The 18937-nt window shown below is 34.1% G+C and overlaps 1 protein-coding gene across 1 annotated transcript; it reads right to left on the bottom strand.

Moving 5' to 3' along the window:
• Positions 1-3819: 3819 nt before the first annotated feature.
• LOC127899932 (S-protein homolog 2-like) lies at positions 3820-4236 on the bottom strand. The gene has a single exon (XM_052434078.1). It carries the CDS (start codon positions 4234-4236, stop codon positions 3820-3822), a length of 417 nt encoding a protein of 138 aa, XP_052290038.1.
• Between the last annotated feature and the right edge of the window lie 14701 nt (positions 4237-18937).

Raw genomic sequence — 18937 nt, 5'->3', positions numbered from 1 at the left:
ATATTGTGTGTTTTTAATTTAATTGCATTGTATTTTTATTTATATAAGACATGAGTTTTTTATTTTTTATTTTTTATGTTGGGTTCTTGAATTAAATTGTGTATGGGTAAAATAGTTGTGAAATTACATTGTGTGTTTTTAATTTTATTACATTGTGTGTTTTTCATGTTGGATTTTGGAATTGATTTGTGTGTGGGATTGAAATAGTTGTGGAATTGGTTGAAATAGTTATGGAAAGTGGATTAGATTGTGTTTAAAATGGTTGAGTAATTGCCGAATTTGTTGAAATGGTGGTGGAAAATGAGAATTAAATTTTGGGGTTAATTATTTCGGTAGGGTCGGGTTGGGCCCGACCCGATGTTAGCCCGATTCGGGCCGGGCTCGGCCCAACCCTAACTAAATAGTGTTTGGGTTTTAAATTTTTTTTGATCGGGTCGGGTAGGGCTTGGCCAAGCCCGAGCCCGACCTGACATTTTGCCATCCTTAGTCCTAACATATTTTTAATTCAACCATGGAAATATTACACATCAATTTGATAAAAAAAAAAAAATCAAATGCTGTGTCACCCATTACTCATCTAAATTGATTAACAAGTCCTTGAATTTCGTTTTGCCAAAAGGAAATTAACATTACTGATGACTTGATACAGTTACTTTTTATTTTTATTTTTATTTTTTAAAATTTTTTGAGAAGCTTGAGCGAGTTATCTCGAGTGGACAAGGATTACAATTTTCTCGTGATATAACCTTCTTTCATATGAAAAAAATGCTTGTATGCTCAAAATTCGAAATGGAAGTTAACTAATAGAAAAAATCATGCACAAAACATTAAGATTACAAATTATTCAATGGAATTTGAGGACTTTATTGCACATTATGAACATATGCCAAACAATATTCATTAAGAATTCCATTGATAACATGTAAGATCGTCATATTCATTCAGAGTCAAAAAAGGACCACATGGTACTACGGTCCAGTTACATTGGAAGCACTATCCCGACAACTTTTATACAGGGCCGGCTCAACCATATCCTTACGCAAATGGTTTTAATTAATTTTTCATAAAATTTAGGATTATATATATATATATATATATATATATATATATATATTATTTATTGAAAACAAACCTTTAAATACTCTAAATGTAAAATTATTAAATAAAATTCTATTCTACTGTTGCTAATCTATGAAATTTTAATTCAATTATAACATTTCCACTTATTGTTTTTTTAACTCAAATTATATCTTTTTTACTACTCCTTTTCTAAATTAAACTAATTTTTCTATTCTTCTATTCTCTAAAGTTATTCGATATAATTTTATTTCAAAATAGATAAAACAAGCACACACAAAAAAGTAGATGAATAAAAGAATATATTAAAAAGAAATAAGAACAAATAAATAACACAACTAATTGAGAGAATAATAAAAAGATAAAATCTGAAATTTGAGATGAAATCATAAATTAACTTACGTTTATATTAATTGTTTGAGGATTTGAGTAATGACCAATAGTCATAGAGAATAGAGAAAACTATTAGATTTTTTCTTTTTCTTCTTGAGTGGAAAGTAAAGGAAGCAGGATTTTTTCCCTCTCCCTCTTTCTTTCTCTCAAACACCAAGAACATATCATGTCTTAATTGTTGGAGGAAAAAATTAATGGATAAGTAATAAAATGTGGGGCTTTTATAGACGTTTAAAATGAATATAAAACTTTTGAAATATAACATATTAATTCTAACAATGAACTAAAGAATTTTTAGGATTGAAACTATTAACTTATCGGTTTTATAGAAATTAAAACTATTAAGTACTACATTAAATAGACTTTATAAGAATTTGATAGTTTATTTAGGAAAAGATAATTGCAAAATAATAATAAATTAAATGAATAATAATGACTTTTAAATTCACTTTCCCCTTTTATATACAAAATAATCATTTCATAGCGCTTTCATATAAAGCGGGACCTTAGGCAATCACCTAAGGGTGCGTTTGAGATTGAGGTGTTGTAATTTTTAAGCTACAGCTGCTGTGAAAAAAAAGCTGTAATTATAAAACAAAAGTTAATAATATATACTAAATATAAATTTTAAATAATAATTTTGATAAAATTATTAAAGATATAATAGATTTTGTATTATACAAGTGAAAAATCATATCAATATAGCTTAAAAGCTACAACAGTTAGTGTTTACCAAACACTTTAGTGCTGTAACTTTTAAGCTACAGCTGCCCAACCTCAATCCCAAACGCACCCTAAGTTACCTAGAGGTCAAGCCGCTACTGCCTTCATAGATATCGTACCAATACAACCTGCCACTCCATACAAATCCACAAAAGTATAGGGATCTTCCAAATATTTTCATTAAATGCAATTATGCAAAGGTATAGCTCTGCGCATCACATAATTCTTGAATTTGTAGCGGGAGCGAATTGAACTTTCGCTTTCTTTAAATAGTTGGTCGCAGTATTAATTCCAAAGATTACAAACTTGAAAGAAATTGGAAAATTGGTCAAACTTGGATTTGGCCTGAAAATAATATTTGCGCTAATCCTTAAGATTATTTTTTTATTTTATTAGTTTATTACTATTTCTTGTAAGGAATTTGAGGATACGAATTATCTTTTTATATAGAATAATTAGATATGCCAAATATGTAATATATACGCAAGAAAGAGATGAAGAATGAATCTTTACTCATCGTGGTACATACTACATACGGAACAAAATAGGAAATTTATTATGACTTTGATCCTGATAACCCAAAATCTGCTTGCTGTTAACATGAAGAAGATTAATACTCACAGACAGCTAAGGATTTGATAGTGTTTTACAGCATCACAGAGACAACATAGATACTTATCCGAAATACAATAGAGAGAAAAACTAAGAGTTGATCTTGGACCAAATGCGCAAGAAACCCACGAACCTATCACGTGTAGGCTGATCTTAAATGATAGCGATGTGGGATTAATTTGTTTCCTTTACACCCCTTGTCACGTGTAGCCCAAACTTATTTGTCATGTTCTTCTCACGTGATCATAATGTAGTATAAATGGGTCCGTTCATACATAAATTTGACTCTAATAATATATAAAATCTCAATGCATACTTAAAATCTATCTTAGGAATTGGGGTTAGTCTCAAGCTTTACAAATATATATTTAATATAAGACCATCTCATATAAGATTATTACCTTCGAAATAAATTGAAAATTTAACCAAAAAATAAAACCAGTAATCTTTGAAATTTCAGATTATTAGTTTGCAATGTTTTTTCCTTAAAAGGTGTGCTTGTCTAGAATTTGGCAATAATAGGAATTAAACAATTCTCAAATGCCGGCTCAAGAATTAATTTTCTTAGCTCATTAGGGACAAACAACTTTGAAATAATTTTTTACTAGGCATTCAAGTCCGCAGTGGGTAATTACTTGCGACTCGTTAAGTTAGAAAAGTTTTTTAACGTTGGGGATTATTCAACTGTTCATTGCAAGCTTTCTGGATTTCATTATAAGCTTATATAATACACCCACCCTTGCGCCCTATTAAAGGTCGTATATATATTTGTTGAGATTTCTATTTTTAAAATTTTATTTTTATAGCCTGAATTGGGATGAGAAACCTGGTCCGGTTGTCCCTTAACCTCTACTGCTACCGATCAGTCAGATGTTGCCTATATCTATCCTTTGACATTAAATACATAAATCATACAGAAAGAATAGAAGAAAAATAAACCAAATTATGAAAACAATAGTTACGATCAATTATTGAATGTAAAGGAGTACATGGTCTTATTTCATAGACAATTCATCAATCTTTCCACTCATAAGCCATAAACCTAATTTTACCATCATTTAGCATCAACCGTGGACCATCTTCTCTTATTTTCCAATCACACAGCTCTTCGCAATAATCATCATCCCTCAGTTGGTTGTAGATTTCGAACCAATGAAACGCACCGTTCCACGCAAAGCTGCAATAGAATAATGTGTCGTCCCTGTATACACTCTTTCGGAAATGAAAATCAAAGGTCTGCCCATGAGAGAGAACACGTTCTCGAAGGTCATTATCCCCAGATTTACAATGAAAGGTTAGATTTAAGCCTGGCTGTAAATCGTTGGTGATGTGAACGTGCACGTTACCACTGAAATAAATAGCATTGGACAAAGTAATGGAGAGGACAAAAAGTGTGAGCAACAACAACATGTATTTGGTGAAAGCAGCCATTTTCTTTTTCTCTAAATTTTGCAATTGTTTTGGACGACTTTGGGAAGTCAGGACGTAGTATTCTTAAATAGAATTGTTCATGCGGATTGAAGATTGATTTATTTTTGTTCTTATCCCATATTTTGTCAATTTGGTAAGGATGCATGCATATATGGTATGTTATTAATTTTTTGCATAAATTACGACTTTGCCTTGGTGGATTAGAGAAACGCATTCACCTCAGTGATGTCATTTACTATTAGAAGGAATATAATAATCGATAGTACTCTGTAGGTAACATAGAGTACACTCGTGTATCTCACGTCTCATGCATATTACAAATCACTAGGGACCAATTACGTATAATGTTACAAGGTCAACTTTATGGGCTCCGAACCTTTGATTTCCTAATATTAGTCTTAATTGTGATTCCAATTCCTAAATACTTATTGTAAGTATGACAATCGAAACATTTGTCTATTTTTTTTAATTACCAGAAAATAGTTAGAGGATAATAGCCATCAGAAGATGTAGAGTTTAATAATGAAAGCAAAAGTAAATCGTACAAGGTTTTAGATGACATATGTCATAATCTCCAATAAAATGTAAGGAAAATTAAGTTAGAAGAGAATGCAAATTTTTAATGTTATATCTTATAAAATTATTAATTACTTCATTTTACATTCAAAAATACAATATTGATTGAAAAATATAATATTATTCTTCATATTACTAGTGGAATTTAAATCCAATGCTGATCTAATTCAAAACAGTAAAAGAGTTTCTCTACATAGTTATTATTTTGTTATAAGATAATTTAGGACCGTTACAATGCCTGATATTATTTTTGTGTTGATTTGTTGAAGTGTAACCTGTCATTTCGTTATGCCTTAATTTAGTCTTTATAAGCATTGCCCAACGCTACCCTCTTTAATGAGCATTAATTTGTCACTCAAAAAATGGGAAGGTTTTATTTAACCCGATGTCATAGTAACTATTATTGATAATAATAACTATTATTTTTCGTTATGACCGAACATATACAGTGGTCTCATAATACCTTGTTTATCCGTGTCCTTGACAAATGAAATGGGGTCCTTTCATCTTACATGAATTGTTAGTGACCCTTATTTTTTTTTGTTTTATTCTTTGCATACGTGATTGGCGCAAAATTAGAGTTAAAAGAAGACGTAAGGCATAATAAGATTGGCCCAGGCGTTTGTTAGGGGCGCTAATATGTATTTGGTTTAATTATTAATTTTAATTCTTATAATTGGCTTCAAATTAGTGAATAACTGTAGTCCTGCAGATTGCTTCTATATTTTCGTAGGAAATGGTTGCAGTAGGGAGTAGATTGAATTCTTTTCCACTTTTTGGGGAATTATAGTCTGAAGCAATAATAAGAATATTACTAACATAACATCTTTCACAATCTCTAGAGATAGTTCACCAATAGACTGGAATAAATAATTCTCTCATTCACATTCTGACCATGAATGTTTGGAACCCATATTATGTTTGGAACCCATATTATGTCAGGTGACATTGCTTTTGTTAATTCAAGTTAAAGATTGATATTAAAATCGACCTATTTCTGACATCATATTAATAGTCAGCGCATTCATCATAGTAAAAAGCTCCAGCTCCATATCAAGGTCACAATTAATATGGTCACTAGCATTGATATCGTTACTGTCATCATGGATATCATTAATAAGAAAATCATTAGTCTTGTTATTCAGGAACTTGTTTAGAAATACTGTAATGAAAGGAACATAGGAGGTTGCTGTCACGTATCTGACCAAATAGGAGCATCTGGTTGAAAAGAATTGCAACTACTCCCTATTGCAACCACTTTCTACGATAATATAGAAGCAATTTGCATTAGACTAGGACTACAAGTTATCCACTAGCTTTTGTAGCCAATTATAAGAATTAAAAATAATATCTAAACCAAATACGTATTAGTGCCTCTAATAACTAATAGCAAGATAATAGCTAAAAACTGTAAACAAACTCTTGACGCAATCTAATGCATAAATCGCGCTAGCCAATGGATAGAAACGAAGTCCTCCATAATTCTTGACAAGCTGTCGTCAACTCCATGCATGCCTCAATGCACAATAACTTCAACCCACGTAGTTATGATTCTACACACCAACATGCTGAGACCTACATGGAAGCTTATCAATACCTTCCTCCTTCATTGGATCCTTGTACTCAAGGTCTAAGCTAATGAACCTCCCTTGATGTTCATTGGCATTTTCCCAAGTGGCTTCGTCAGCAGGTAGCCCGCCATTTGACCAAACTTTCCTCGATGAATTTTGCTCCTCTTTTCACCTAGCATGTATCCAATACAGCCTCTGTAAGAAATATTGTAATATCTCTTTGAATAATTAATTAGTTAATTTATTTTAAATTATTAAATGAAAAGATATATCTACTCTAAAAGGTGCCTTTATGTGAAGAGTTGTATTATTTATGAATAGATGTATTTTTTCATTAAAAGGTTGTGTCACTTGTGTGTAGACAAGTCTCTTCATGAATAGACCCTTTATTTCCTATAAATACTCCACCTTATTACAGATTCAAAACATGTTCTGAAATATAATTTTACTGCTAGAGATTGTATTCAAGATTTGTTGTATTTTGGGGGTAATTTACTATTCAACTCTATAGTAAACCAAGTATGGTGAGGGCAAACAAAACCTTAAAAGGCAAGTGTCTATCCACGCCTCAAACCTATCTATTTGCTTTTCCTCGTTTGCTTCTATATTATTAAAAAAAAAAAAAAAAAAAAACTCCAACAGCCTCTTGCTCCAAAATCATTTCCTTCTGGTCAGTAAAAGAGGTAAGTCAGGACTTGGGGTGCAGGAGTCCCGCAGCTTCTTTTTAAGTAACAAAACATGAAAAATTGGATGGTTTCGAGATCCAGCTAGACGCTTGAGTTGATACGAGCTTGCCAATTATCTTTTCAACGAAGTAAGGACCATAGAGCCGGCTTGCTAGTTTTTGAGCTGCTCTCTTGAAGAGTGTGTGTTGGCGGTAAAGCTTAAGGTAAACCAGGTATCCCTCTTGGAATTCGATGTCGCATTGATGACCATTAGCTGTCTGTTTCATGCGGTTGTTGGCAGCATGTAAATGTTCCTTGAGTTGGAGCAGTAAGTCATCTCGTGACTTAAGGTTTTAGACTACCTCATTCACTGGAGAGGTGCCCGCCTGTTAATGAGTAATGGTGGGAGGCAAAAGACCATACAAAGCTTGGAATGATGTCATTCCCATCGATGCATGATAAGCCGTATTTGTTGGAGAATTAACAAATAAAACACATAAAAAAAATATTATTTTATTTCTTCAACAACACTCCTCACCAATTACAACTCTTATTTTTTACTCTCTACACCTTAGAGATTTTGTTACTTCACTTGATGCTTAAACCAAAGGGGAGAGGGGATATTTATACATGAAACAAACTAATCACAACCATTCATTTATTCAAATAATACACAAATACTCACCATCCATTAAAACCTACCACTCACCTACTTCACCAACCACACCTACCACACATAACACAAATAATTCAAACCTCACCAATCATACCTACTCATGGAACCTTCCATGAATTGTGCTTAAATTTATTCATCTTGGATCAAGTTTATGATTCAACACCCCCCCTTAAACTTGATCCTGTGACACCAAGCAAACTTCTGAATTTTACGAAGTCTTCTTTCTTGAGTGGCTTAGTGAAGATATCAGCTGCTTGATCTAGTGATTTTACATACTTGATTTCCACTTCTTCTCTTGCAATACACTCTCTTATGAAATGATTGCGAGTGTCTATGTGTTTGCTTCGATCAGAACGACTGGATTCTTGGATAGGGCAATTGCTGATTTGTTATCAACACAAATCTCAGTTGGCTCTTCTTGTGGCAAACCCAACTCCTTCAGCAAATTTCTGAGCCAAATTGCATGACAAACACTTGATATGGCAGCTACATACTCAGCTTCACAAGTGGATAGCGTGACAATAGGTTGCTTCTTTGACATCCATGTGAAAGCAGTATCTCCCATGAAGAACACAAATCTTGTGGTGCTTTTTCGATCATCTACATCTCCACCCCAATCGCTTTCGCTATATCCAACAAGCTTGTAGTCATTAGAAAATGAGTATAACAAGCTGAAATTAATTGTACCTTTGATGTAGCGAAGGATTCCTTTTGCAGTTTTAAAATGGGTGGTCTTTGGATTCTCTATGTATCGACTCACAAGTCCAACAGTATAAAGGATATCTGGTCTCGTGCATGTCAAATAACATAGGCTTCCAACCAAACTTTTAAAGAATGTTGGATCTATATCTTCGCCTTCATCATGTTTGGATAACTTGACTCCATATTCCACTGGCGTGCTTATAGGCTTACAATCATTCATCTTGAACTTCTTGAGAATCTCCTTTGCATAGCTTTCTTGGGAGATAAATATGCCTTTTTCCTTTTGTTTGACTTTAATGTCGAGATAATATCCCACCAGTCCGATGTCAGTCATCTCAAACTCTTTGATCATCACTCTCTTGAACTCTTCAAACAAGCTTGGATTACTTCCAGTGAAGATGAGATCATCCACATACAGGCACACAATCAAAATATCTCCATCTTTTTCTTTGATGTAGAGAGCATGTTCATATGGGCATTTGGTGAAGCATTTCTCTTGAAAATACTTGTCAATCTTGCTATTCCATGCCCTTGGTGCTTGCTTTAACCCATAAAGAGCTTTCTTCAATCTCAAAACTTTATCTTCATGTCCTTTCACCACATAGCCCAATGGTTGTTCGATGTAAACTTCTTTAAGGAATCCATTCAAGAAAACAGACTTGACATCCATTTGAAAAATCTTCCATTTATTCTGAGCAGCCAAAGAAATAATAAGTCTAATAGTTTCAAGTCGAGCTATAGGAGCAAATACCTCATCGTAGTCTATGCCAGCCTTTTGACTATAGCCTTTTACAACTAGCCTCGCATTGTGCCTTTCAATTTCTCCCTTCGCATTTCTTTTTATTTTGTACACCTATTTGACACCGATCGCCTTATGCCCTTTGGGAAGAGTAGTAAGCTCCCAAGTATCATTCTTCACAATGGCTTTGATTTATACATTCATTGCAATTCTCCACTTCTCATCTAGTGCAGCTTCTTCGAAGTTGACTGGCTCATAATCAGCAAAGAGGTAAAAGAGAGTGAGATTATCATGTCTCTTAGTTACCTCATAAAGATCTTGAAGACTCCTTGTACGTTTTTCGGTTCTTTCATTTAAGAAAGATGGCGGTGAATCTCCACATGTGGTTGATGCTGGTGAGATAGGTGGAGTAGCTGGCTCTTGTTGTTCTTCTACTTGTTTTATCTGTGTATGATCATCTTCTTCAATGGGAAAGAAATTGAAGTCATCCACACCAGAGCCAAAATCTTATTCTCCTTCTTCATCAAAAACTACATCTCGACTGATCACGATTTTCCCGTTGTTTGGATTGTAAAGCTTGTATCCTTTGGAGTTGTTGTCATAGCCAATGAAGATGAGCTTCTCACTTTTGTCATCCAGCTTAGCTATACTTTCGTCTGGTACATGTACATGGCAATACTTCCGAAAACTCTTAGATGAGTGATGCGGCTTTCTTCCACTCTAAGCTTCTTGTGGTGTCTTGCCCCACACACTTCTTGTTGGAAATCGATTGGATAAGTAGACTGCACATGCAACAGCTTCAGCCCAAAATTCTTTAGGTAGCCTCTTACTTTTAAGCATGCTTCTTGCCATGTCAAGGATGGTTCTGTTCTTCCTTTCTGCAACACCATTTTGTTGGGGGGATCTTGGAACTGTCAAAGGGCGTCGAATTCCATTTGCTTCACAAAACTCTAAAAATTCTTTGGAAGTAAACTCTCCACCTCGATAAGATCTCATGGCTTTAATTTGGTATCCACTTTCTTTTTCTACTGCAGCTTTAAACTTCTTGAAAGTTTCAAAGACTTCTGATTTCTGCTTTAAAAAATACACCCAAGTTTTTCTTAAAAAATCATCTATGAAGAGAAAGAAGTAGTTACTTTTACCAAGGGAGCTTGGCTTGAATGGACCGCACACATCAGTATGAATGAGCTCGAGTGGCTTCTGAGCTCTTGAGTTTGACTCCTTTGGAAAGCTCTTTCTGAACTGCTTTCCAAGTAAATATCCTTCACAAAGTTGATCAGGGTAATTGATGTATGGTAAGTCTTTCACCATGTTCTTCTTGAATAGTAGCTCCAATCCTCCAAAGTCGAGATGCCCATACCGAAGATGCCAAATCCAGGATGGATCTTTGTGACAGGCTTTGAGACACTTTGCAACATCATTTTAAATATTTAAAGGAAACATTCTATTCTTCGACATTTTCACCTTTGTAATTAGATTTCCTTTGTCATTTCATAGGAAAACACTACAATCTTTTAAGTTAATATCATAGCATTTTTCTAAAAGTTGACCCAAACTAAGGATGTTGCTTTTCATATTAGGCACATAATAAACATTCAAAATTATTTGGTGACTACCATCTTTTGCACAAAAACGAATGTTATCTCTACCCTTCACTGGTACTTTTGAATCATCTCCAAAAGCGACACTGCCATTCACAGATTCATTTAGTTGCACGAACATGCTTTTGTTTCCACTCATATGATTGCTAGCACCTGTGTCAAGATACCATGTTTTTTTTTTACCTCCACTTGTGTCATTGCGTGCTAGTAAAAGTGTGTCATCTTCACCATTTTTCTCTTTAGCATAGTTCACTTTCTCCTCAATTCTGGTGCTTGGAGCTCTGTATTATAAAGCATAATGCCCAAACTTTTGACAATTATAGCACTGTACTTGAGATTTGTCATACCTCGATCTTGGATTGCCTTTGCCTCGTCCTTTGGTTGAGCTTTCTCCTTTGGCATAATTGGAGTTGTTGTTGAAATTCCAACCTCGTCCATGACCACGACCTCTACCTCGTCCTCATCCTCTACCTCGGACATAGTGCATTTTCTCGTTGTCGGAACTTTCTTCTCTTTTCTTTGGATTGACCTCCATCTTGAGAAGTTTTTTTTTGATTTCTTACTTCTTTTTTAGTTTTTCTTCGTTGGCTTGCAACCTTCCTTGAAGTTGCTCGATCGTCATATCCTCTAGATCTCTTGTTTCCTCAATTGTCACAACAATATGGTCAAATTTCGAGTCTACTGATCGAAATATCTTTTCAATGATCCTTACCTGTTTTAACTCCTCGACATTTCTTTTTAATTCATTAGAAACGGTCACAACCCGAGTAAAGTAGTCAGAAATTGACTCAGACTCCTTCATGTGTAAGGACTCAAATTCTCCTCGTAATGTTTGGAGACGAACCTTCTTAACTTGCTCCGCTCCTTTGTAAGAGGTCTCTAGTTTCTCCCATGCTTCTTTTGATGAGGTTATACCAGTAATCTTTTCAAAAGCATCTTCATCTAATGAATGAAAGATGAGATACTTTGCTTTATTCTCTTTCTTCTTCAAGTCTTTTAAATTCTCCTTCTGCGCCGCAGTTAAAGTGGCTTCATTTTCTGGTACAATAAAGCCTTTCTCCACGATATCCCATACGTCATGTGCACCCAATAGAGCCTTCATTTTAATACTCCAATTATCAAACTTACTTCCCTTTAATTGTAGAAATTGAAATGACATCATAAAACCGTTTGCCATAACTCACAAATTGAGTGAGAATTTAGAGATTCTGAATGCACAGATGAATTCGGCACGTCGAAAAACCTTGGGAAGGACTCGAGTCAACTTTCGGTCAACGGTCAATGCCGGTGAACGGTCAACGTCGGCTTAGTAGTCTTAGTTTGGTCCGGGTTGGTTCGACTGGAGTTAGCTCGGTTCGACTTGATTCGGTTCAGCTCGGCTCGGCTTGGTTCAGTTCGGCTCAGCTCAGCTTGGTTCAACTCGGTGAGTCAACTCAGCTTCAGGACAGAAAGCTTCTGGTGGCAAGTGTGGGCGCGTCCGGTCTCGGATCTGGATGATTTTTAGGGCGCCACGTTCCTCTTGTCGAGATCTTCGATTTGATATGCTATATAACTATATATAACATCACGTACTAGCTCGGATACCACTTTGTTGGAGAATTAACAAATAAAACACACAAAAAAACACACTATTTTATTTCTTCAACAACACTCCTCACCAATTACAACTCTTATTTTTCACTCTCTACACGTTAGAGATTTTGTTATTTCACTTAATGCTTAAACCAAAGGGGAGAGGGGGGTATTTATACATGAAAAAAACTAATCACAACCATTCATTTATTCAACTAATACACAAATCCTCACCATCTATTAAAACCTACCACTCACCTACTTCACCAACCACACCTACCACAAATAATTCAAACCTCACCAATCATACCTACTCATGGAACCTTCCATGAGTTGGGCTTGAATTTATTCATCTTGGATAAAGTTTATGATCCAACAGTATTGTACCATAATTTTGCCCAAGAAAGCATAGAGCTCCACTTTTTGCGCTATTGATGGACAAAACAGTCGAAATATTGTTCTATACATCTATTGACCACTTCCTTTTGGCCATTGGTTTGCGGGTGTTAAGCAGAAGTCATCTTTAATTAGTTCCGTGCCAAAAAATTTGAAGAACTCCTGCCAAAAGTTGCTATAAAACACAGGATCTCTATCAATAGTGATGGACTACGGCATGCCATGATGTTTGACCACTCCCTCTACAAATCTGTCAACCAACATCTGAGCTATAAATGGGGCCTTGGAACTGGAGGCTTTTTACCAATTTTTTGCCTCATCATCTACTTTTCAAAATTACTGTGATAAAGCCTCCCAATGTGTATGATGAGGATGATCAAATGTACTGGGCTTATTCCAAGTCAGGAGAATTCACAACTAAATCGGCATACCTAGATTTGTCAAAAATGACGGTTAATGATGAGGACTCCTTTTGGAGCTTTGTTTGGTACTAGAGAGGACCCCAACGTATCAGAATCTTTCTGCGGGTGGTCGGACAGAACAGACTGAAAACTAAGGCTGAACATTTCATAAGGCACATTGGAGCTGATATGAGTTGTGCGAGACGTGGCTGTTTCATTGAGAATACTCTTCATGCTTTGAGAGATTGCCCCGGTGCTAAGCATGTTTGGTTAGCTTTGCTACCCTTTGAGATCAGGCAGCAATTTTTTAATCTGAATCTCAGAGATTGGATGCTATATAATTTGAAGAACTTGTGGAAGTATGAAGGGTTTTTTGACTGGACATGTCTTTTTGGAGTCACAATTTGGAGGCTTTGGTTTTGGCATAATTAAAAGCTTCACAACGGTGTAACCAACAGCACGAGCCACATAGTGATGGATATTAAGTGTCGTACAGAGGAAATTTAGAAGATTAACCAGAGCTTATTTGGTCTTGCTGACATGAAGGTTGAAAAACATTTTGGATGGGTGGCCCCGAGCTGGCCATGGTTTAAACTTAATACAGATGGAACCCATAAAAGTTATGGTTTATCTAGTGCTGGGGGCTCAATTCGGAACTGTGATGGGGAATGGATAATTGGTTTTGGCATGAATATTGGTGTTGACTCCATCATTGGAGCTGAGTTATGGGGCCTTTACCAGGGATTATACTTGACCTGGAATATAGGAATTCGACAGCTTCAAGTTGATGTTGACAGTATTTGCGTTACTCAATTGGTGGCTAATATCGGTGTTAGGACAAATGCGTATGCCTCACTTATCAGGAGCATCAAAGATTTGTTGAACAGAGGCTGGCAAGTGCAGATCAAACATGCCTACAGAGAAACTACTTTACAGCTGGCTTCCTTGCAAACTCTGCTCTATCTTTACTTGTTGGTCTGTACATTTTCAATTCTCCTCCAGTAGGGGCTGATTTATGGCTTCTGCATGATTGTACTGGGGTTTCATACCCTCGTTCTGTTTTGCCTTAGCCTTTAGATAGGCTCGTTATTACACCCAAAAAAATAAAAAAAAGATGAGCTAGAGCCATAATGCGCTGATTTACTAAGTCGATCGACCACAATGAGAATCGTATTCTTGTTGTTGGATGAATGAAGTATTTCGATAAAATCCATGGCGATGTCCTCCCATTACTTGGCATGGAATAAGCAATGGCTGAAGTCTTGCTAGTGACAGCGTGTCGCTCTTCACCTTCTGACAAACATCACAGAAGACACATAATCACTAGTAGAAAATGGTCCTCACTATCATTAGAATAATATCAGTAAAGACTTCTAGTGACGCTTGCTCACGGTGTCAGTAATCTGGCAATAAAAAAAATAGTCATACTTATTTGTGGTGTCAAAAATATGGTATCAATGATAACTATTAATATAGTATTACAACATCTATGACACCATGTGTTACTAGTTACTAATAATTTTTGTATGTCAACAGTAAGTTTCACTATAGTATCACGAATATTATGATACTCTTTAAATATAGTGTTTATTAACAAACAATGATATAATGAATGACAATAATACTTTAGTGTTAGTAATTAATATTACTATAGTATCACTAGTATTATGACAAAGTGGAGTAGTATGTTCTTATAAATTTTTTAGTGTTAATGACTATTTTAATTAAATTTGTGTTTTCGCATTTCTGTTGTTAGCGTACTATTTTCATTGTTCTTTTAGTTTTGCCAATCAAATGATGTTATTCAAAGAAAATAACAAAATTAAATTGAACTAACCTGAACAATTAAATATAATCTAATGATGTTGTTTAAAGAAAATATTAAAATTAAAATAAACTAATCAGAATAATTAAATATAACATTCTGATTAAAATTTAAATAAGTATCAAATGAAAGACTAATAGAAAATATCTAAAATATAGCTAAAAACTTTTCAAATATAATTTGGAAACAATATAATGGCATATTGTATTTGACATATTGGAAACAATATATGAATCAGTTGTCCCCAACTCATCTACTTCTTAACCTTTACCTTTCCCACCTACAAGTGTAGTATATTGAACAATTAACTTTGCAGCATACATGGTCCACTCGTCGCGAAGTTGTGAAAGGTCGTTTATAGTAACTCATCTAGCCATTGCACTTATATATATATATATATATATAATTATATCTTTTTCAAAATAAAACAACAAAATATATACATATATTGAAGAAATTATTTTGACTAACATCAAAAAATCACCACAAGCAAATAATTTATAATAATTTTTTTCATTCACTCAAAATTTATAATAGAACACACAAAAACTTAGCATCAATTTTGCCAAAGACCATACTGACTGCATTCAACAAAATTTTGATCAATTATGTTGAACTAATTAATCTCCCTACTCTATTTAAAAGTACAATAAGATAAAATCAGGATATAGTGATGTGGCTTTGACCTATAATAAATATGGCAAGTAAAGTGCATGTGATTATCCTAAACATACAAAGTACCCCTAGCTACTATATATGTAGATATTGCAAATTTCAAGCACCAAGCAACAAACAATTCACCCATTAAACATCTTCACAATTCATATAATTGATAAGTAATTTCTCATAAACAGTGGCAATTGATCAATTAAACACAGTTGTTAAGCAAATTCATCTCACAACTTATATTGTTTTCAAGAATGTACAAATTTCGAACAGTATCTCCGAGGTACTTCATCATATAATAGCCACATTAAAAGGTTTCAGGTTGTTTTGGAAACTAAAAATAAAACTTAGTTTCCAAAAAATTTGATGAAAGTAACAAGGAATATTTATAACTTTGTTTCGTTAATACCTTGATGGAGGCTTATTGCACAACCTTCTTTTGGTTAATCTTCATTTGATGCATTGTTATCCCACTATAAGAAATAAATAACGGATGTCAATAAATTAATCCACAACATAAAAAAAATTTTAAAAAAAGGTAAACTAATGAAACTTCCTTATTGACCTAAGCCTGAGATCGATCTCAATAGTCTCCCTCCCCGGGGAGAAGAAGAGATTCAAGCTCCTATAGATGCCGATGGGGAAAGGAAAGGGACCGTCTTCGACTTTTTTTTTTAGAATCAACTCCGCGAAAAGATCTCTCAAAAGAGGGATTCCATACGCGGAATTGTGGAAGACATCGTGCGAACCCAAATTCAAAAACGAGGGGCCGACCCCGACTCGGAGATCGTCGATCTCGAGGGTCACGTAAACGACATAATAAGGGAATTTGTTGGCAAATTCCCGGATGGAGATTTAAAAAAAGCCTCACTATCTTGCTTTTTAAAACGACTTTCCCGCGACCCCCACAAAGTGATAAATGCTATCACAAAAGTTGTTCGGGAGTCATTATAACCCTGGAGCGCGGGGAGTTGTATTCGCTATTTCGTGACGTACTGGAGTTATACATCACTGGATTATCACCTAATGGATCAAGATAACATACTTTGCGCATCATCATATCTATCACAACTAGCATCTAATGCCCACTAAATAAACAATTAGAAAATTAACAAATAGATTAGAAGATAAATTTAAATCATTCATGTAAATAAAGAATATGGACAAAAAATAAATAAACTATTTCTTTTGTTACATGGGAATGCAATGATCTAGGCTATCTATGTCTTGTCCAGAAGGTTTGAAATATATGAACTTAGATATAGTTGAATGTAACTTAGCTATACATCCAAATTCAATTGGAATGACATCACCACCATGATCTATCTCCTCATACAAGTATTTATGAAAAAAAAACATATACCACTTATAAATATAACGGATAAATTAACATATCTCTAAAATTAAAAACATAACATAAACAAAAATTAAGTTTTTTTCTTACTTTCCATATCTCAATGACAGAATTTGAGAGCCCTATAAACTCAATGGTCATTGCAAATTTATTTGTCCAATCAGCTCTCCTAACAGATACCAAAAGTTTTTAGATCATGTGCAATCATAATCGATCGTGGTAGGGAGCTTTCATTCATCAAAGAAAAGATGCTCGTTTGTGCACCCTTGTTCTCTTTTCTTGCTTTCATAGTTCCATGAGTGTTCTTTCTTATAATAAGTTTCCTTACTATCACTTATTCACAATAACAGGTTCTTTTGTTGTTCCTTTCTTTTTATATAGATATATTAGACCATTTACACGAGACTTTGGGCCATCAACTTTTTTCTTTGATGGTTGAACTGTTGTCCCTTCCAATTTTGGAGTCAATCTTGAAGATTTTTTTAGGATTAGTTTTGAAGTGGCTTTACAATGTACTTGGAGTGGATTATGTGTAAGAGCTAGTAGTGGAAGTGTGTTGATGTTTTTGTCAAAATGTGACAAACTGTGAGGTCATCGGTTACTGACTTTGGAGTAGGATTAAGGTTATTGGTCACTAACTTTAAAGTAAATTTTGTGGAGGATCGACGATTCATCTCCATCTCTATCTAAACTACAACCACCTTTAGAGTTATAAAGTTGAAACTGGCAACTTCATTGTTGTTGTAGCTATTTATCCATGTATTCATTTTATCTTATCGAGCTTGCATAAATTGAAAACTCTCCTGGTACATTCTCCATTTTTGCACCAACTTAGTAGGATCAAGAATATTTAAGTACATTGATGGGCTGATGAATTGACCTAATCCTTGTACCAGACTCCTATTAGACTTCTTCTTTCAAGGTTTTGCCTAGGTTATAATTTGGCCTTTGGGATTGGAATGTCGACTACTTAACCTGGCTTTTTAGCTCGCTCTACAAAATAAATACAAAAAGATTGATTAAAATTAGGAATAAAAAAAAAGTTACATGATGATAGTTGAAACATGCATGTCATTACTAGCATTTATCAAAAGAAACAAAGCGATCCAACTAGTTAGTTTAGATGCACTTGGATTATTATTCAGTAAAATTCATCAATAAAAAAAAAAGAATTAATTGCAAGCTTTTAATCAAACAAACTTAATAGATGCGAGTAATATGTCACAATTAGTGATTATAAAATCACTAATTAAATCGACAACTTTTTATGTACAATTAATTTTGTTTTATTGCTTGAAATATACGAACATAACTTATAAGCATGCAATAGCTAATAACAGTCTTTTTTTTTCCACTTGTTTCAATTATTGCAAGCACATTAATAAAGACTCGAACTTAAGACTTAAATCTTATATAGGACGCTAATTGTAATTGCAAATAAATCTTATGAAATTTGGTAAAAGCACTATACCAATTACGATATAATCAACAAATGCAAAGCAGTAGATGGATATATGAATTACTAATGAACGTCTCTAGGAATACAATTTAAATGTAATGAAAATGAGATATTTGTTCAACATAGTTTATGCGATAAAAAGTAACATAGCTTTATCTTATATAGTTGAATCATAAAATAATACAGCTAACTTTCAGTTTCAGGCAATTTGTATGTTTCATTTTCTTAAATGTACAATAGTGGTAGAAACTTGTTATTCGTTTAGCCACTTGTAGCACTTCGGGGGTGTAAGTTCCATCCTTTTTCTTGTGAGCCATTAATCATGCTTCACTGCAATCAATCTCTTACTCAGAAACATCGAGTTCTAATTTCTGCAATAATTTGATAAAAAGTAAAATGATAACTACTCTAACTCACCTTGTTGTTTGTATTAAAAATATTCTAAGTTTGTATTGTAGTGGTTATTGTATTTACTCTTTTATGCAATAGCTCAACATA

Source organism: Citrus sinensis, chromosome 9 (assembly GCF_022201045.2).
Source record: "Citrus sinensis cultivar Valencia sweet orange chromosome 9, DVS_A1.0, whole genome shotgun sequence".
In the NCBI taxonomy this organism is placed as follows: Eukaryota; Viridiplantae; Streptophyta; class Magnoliopsida; order Sapindales; family Rutaceae; genus Citrus; species Citrus sinensis.
This window is presented reverse-complemented; position numbering and strand designations above follow the sequence as displayed.

Coding starts and splice junctions, on each gene's coding strand:
- LOC127899932 (XM_052434078.1), bottom strand. CDS start 4,236: ATGGCTGCTTTCACCAAATACATGTTGTTGTTGCTCACACTTTTTGTC.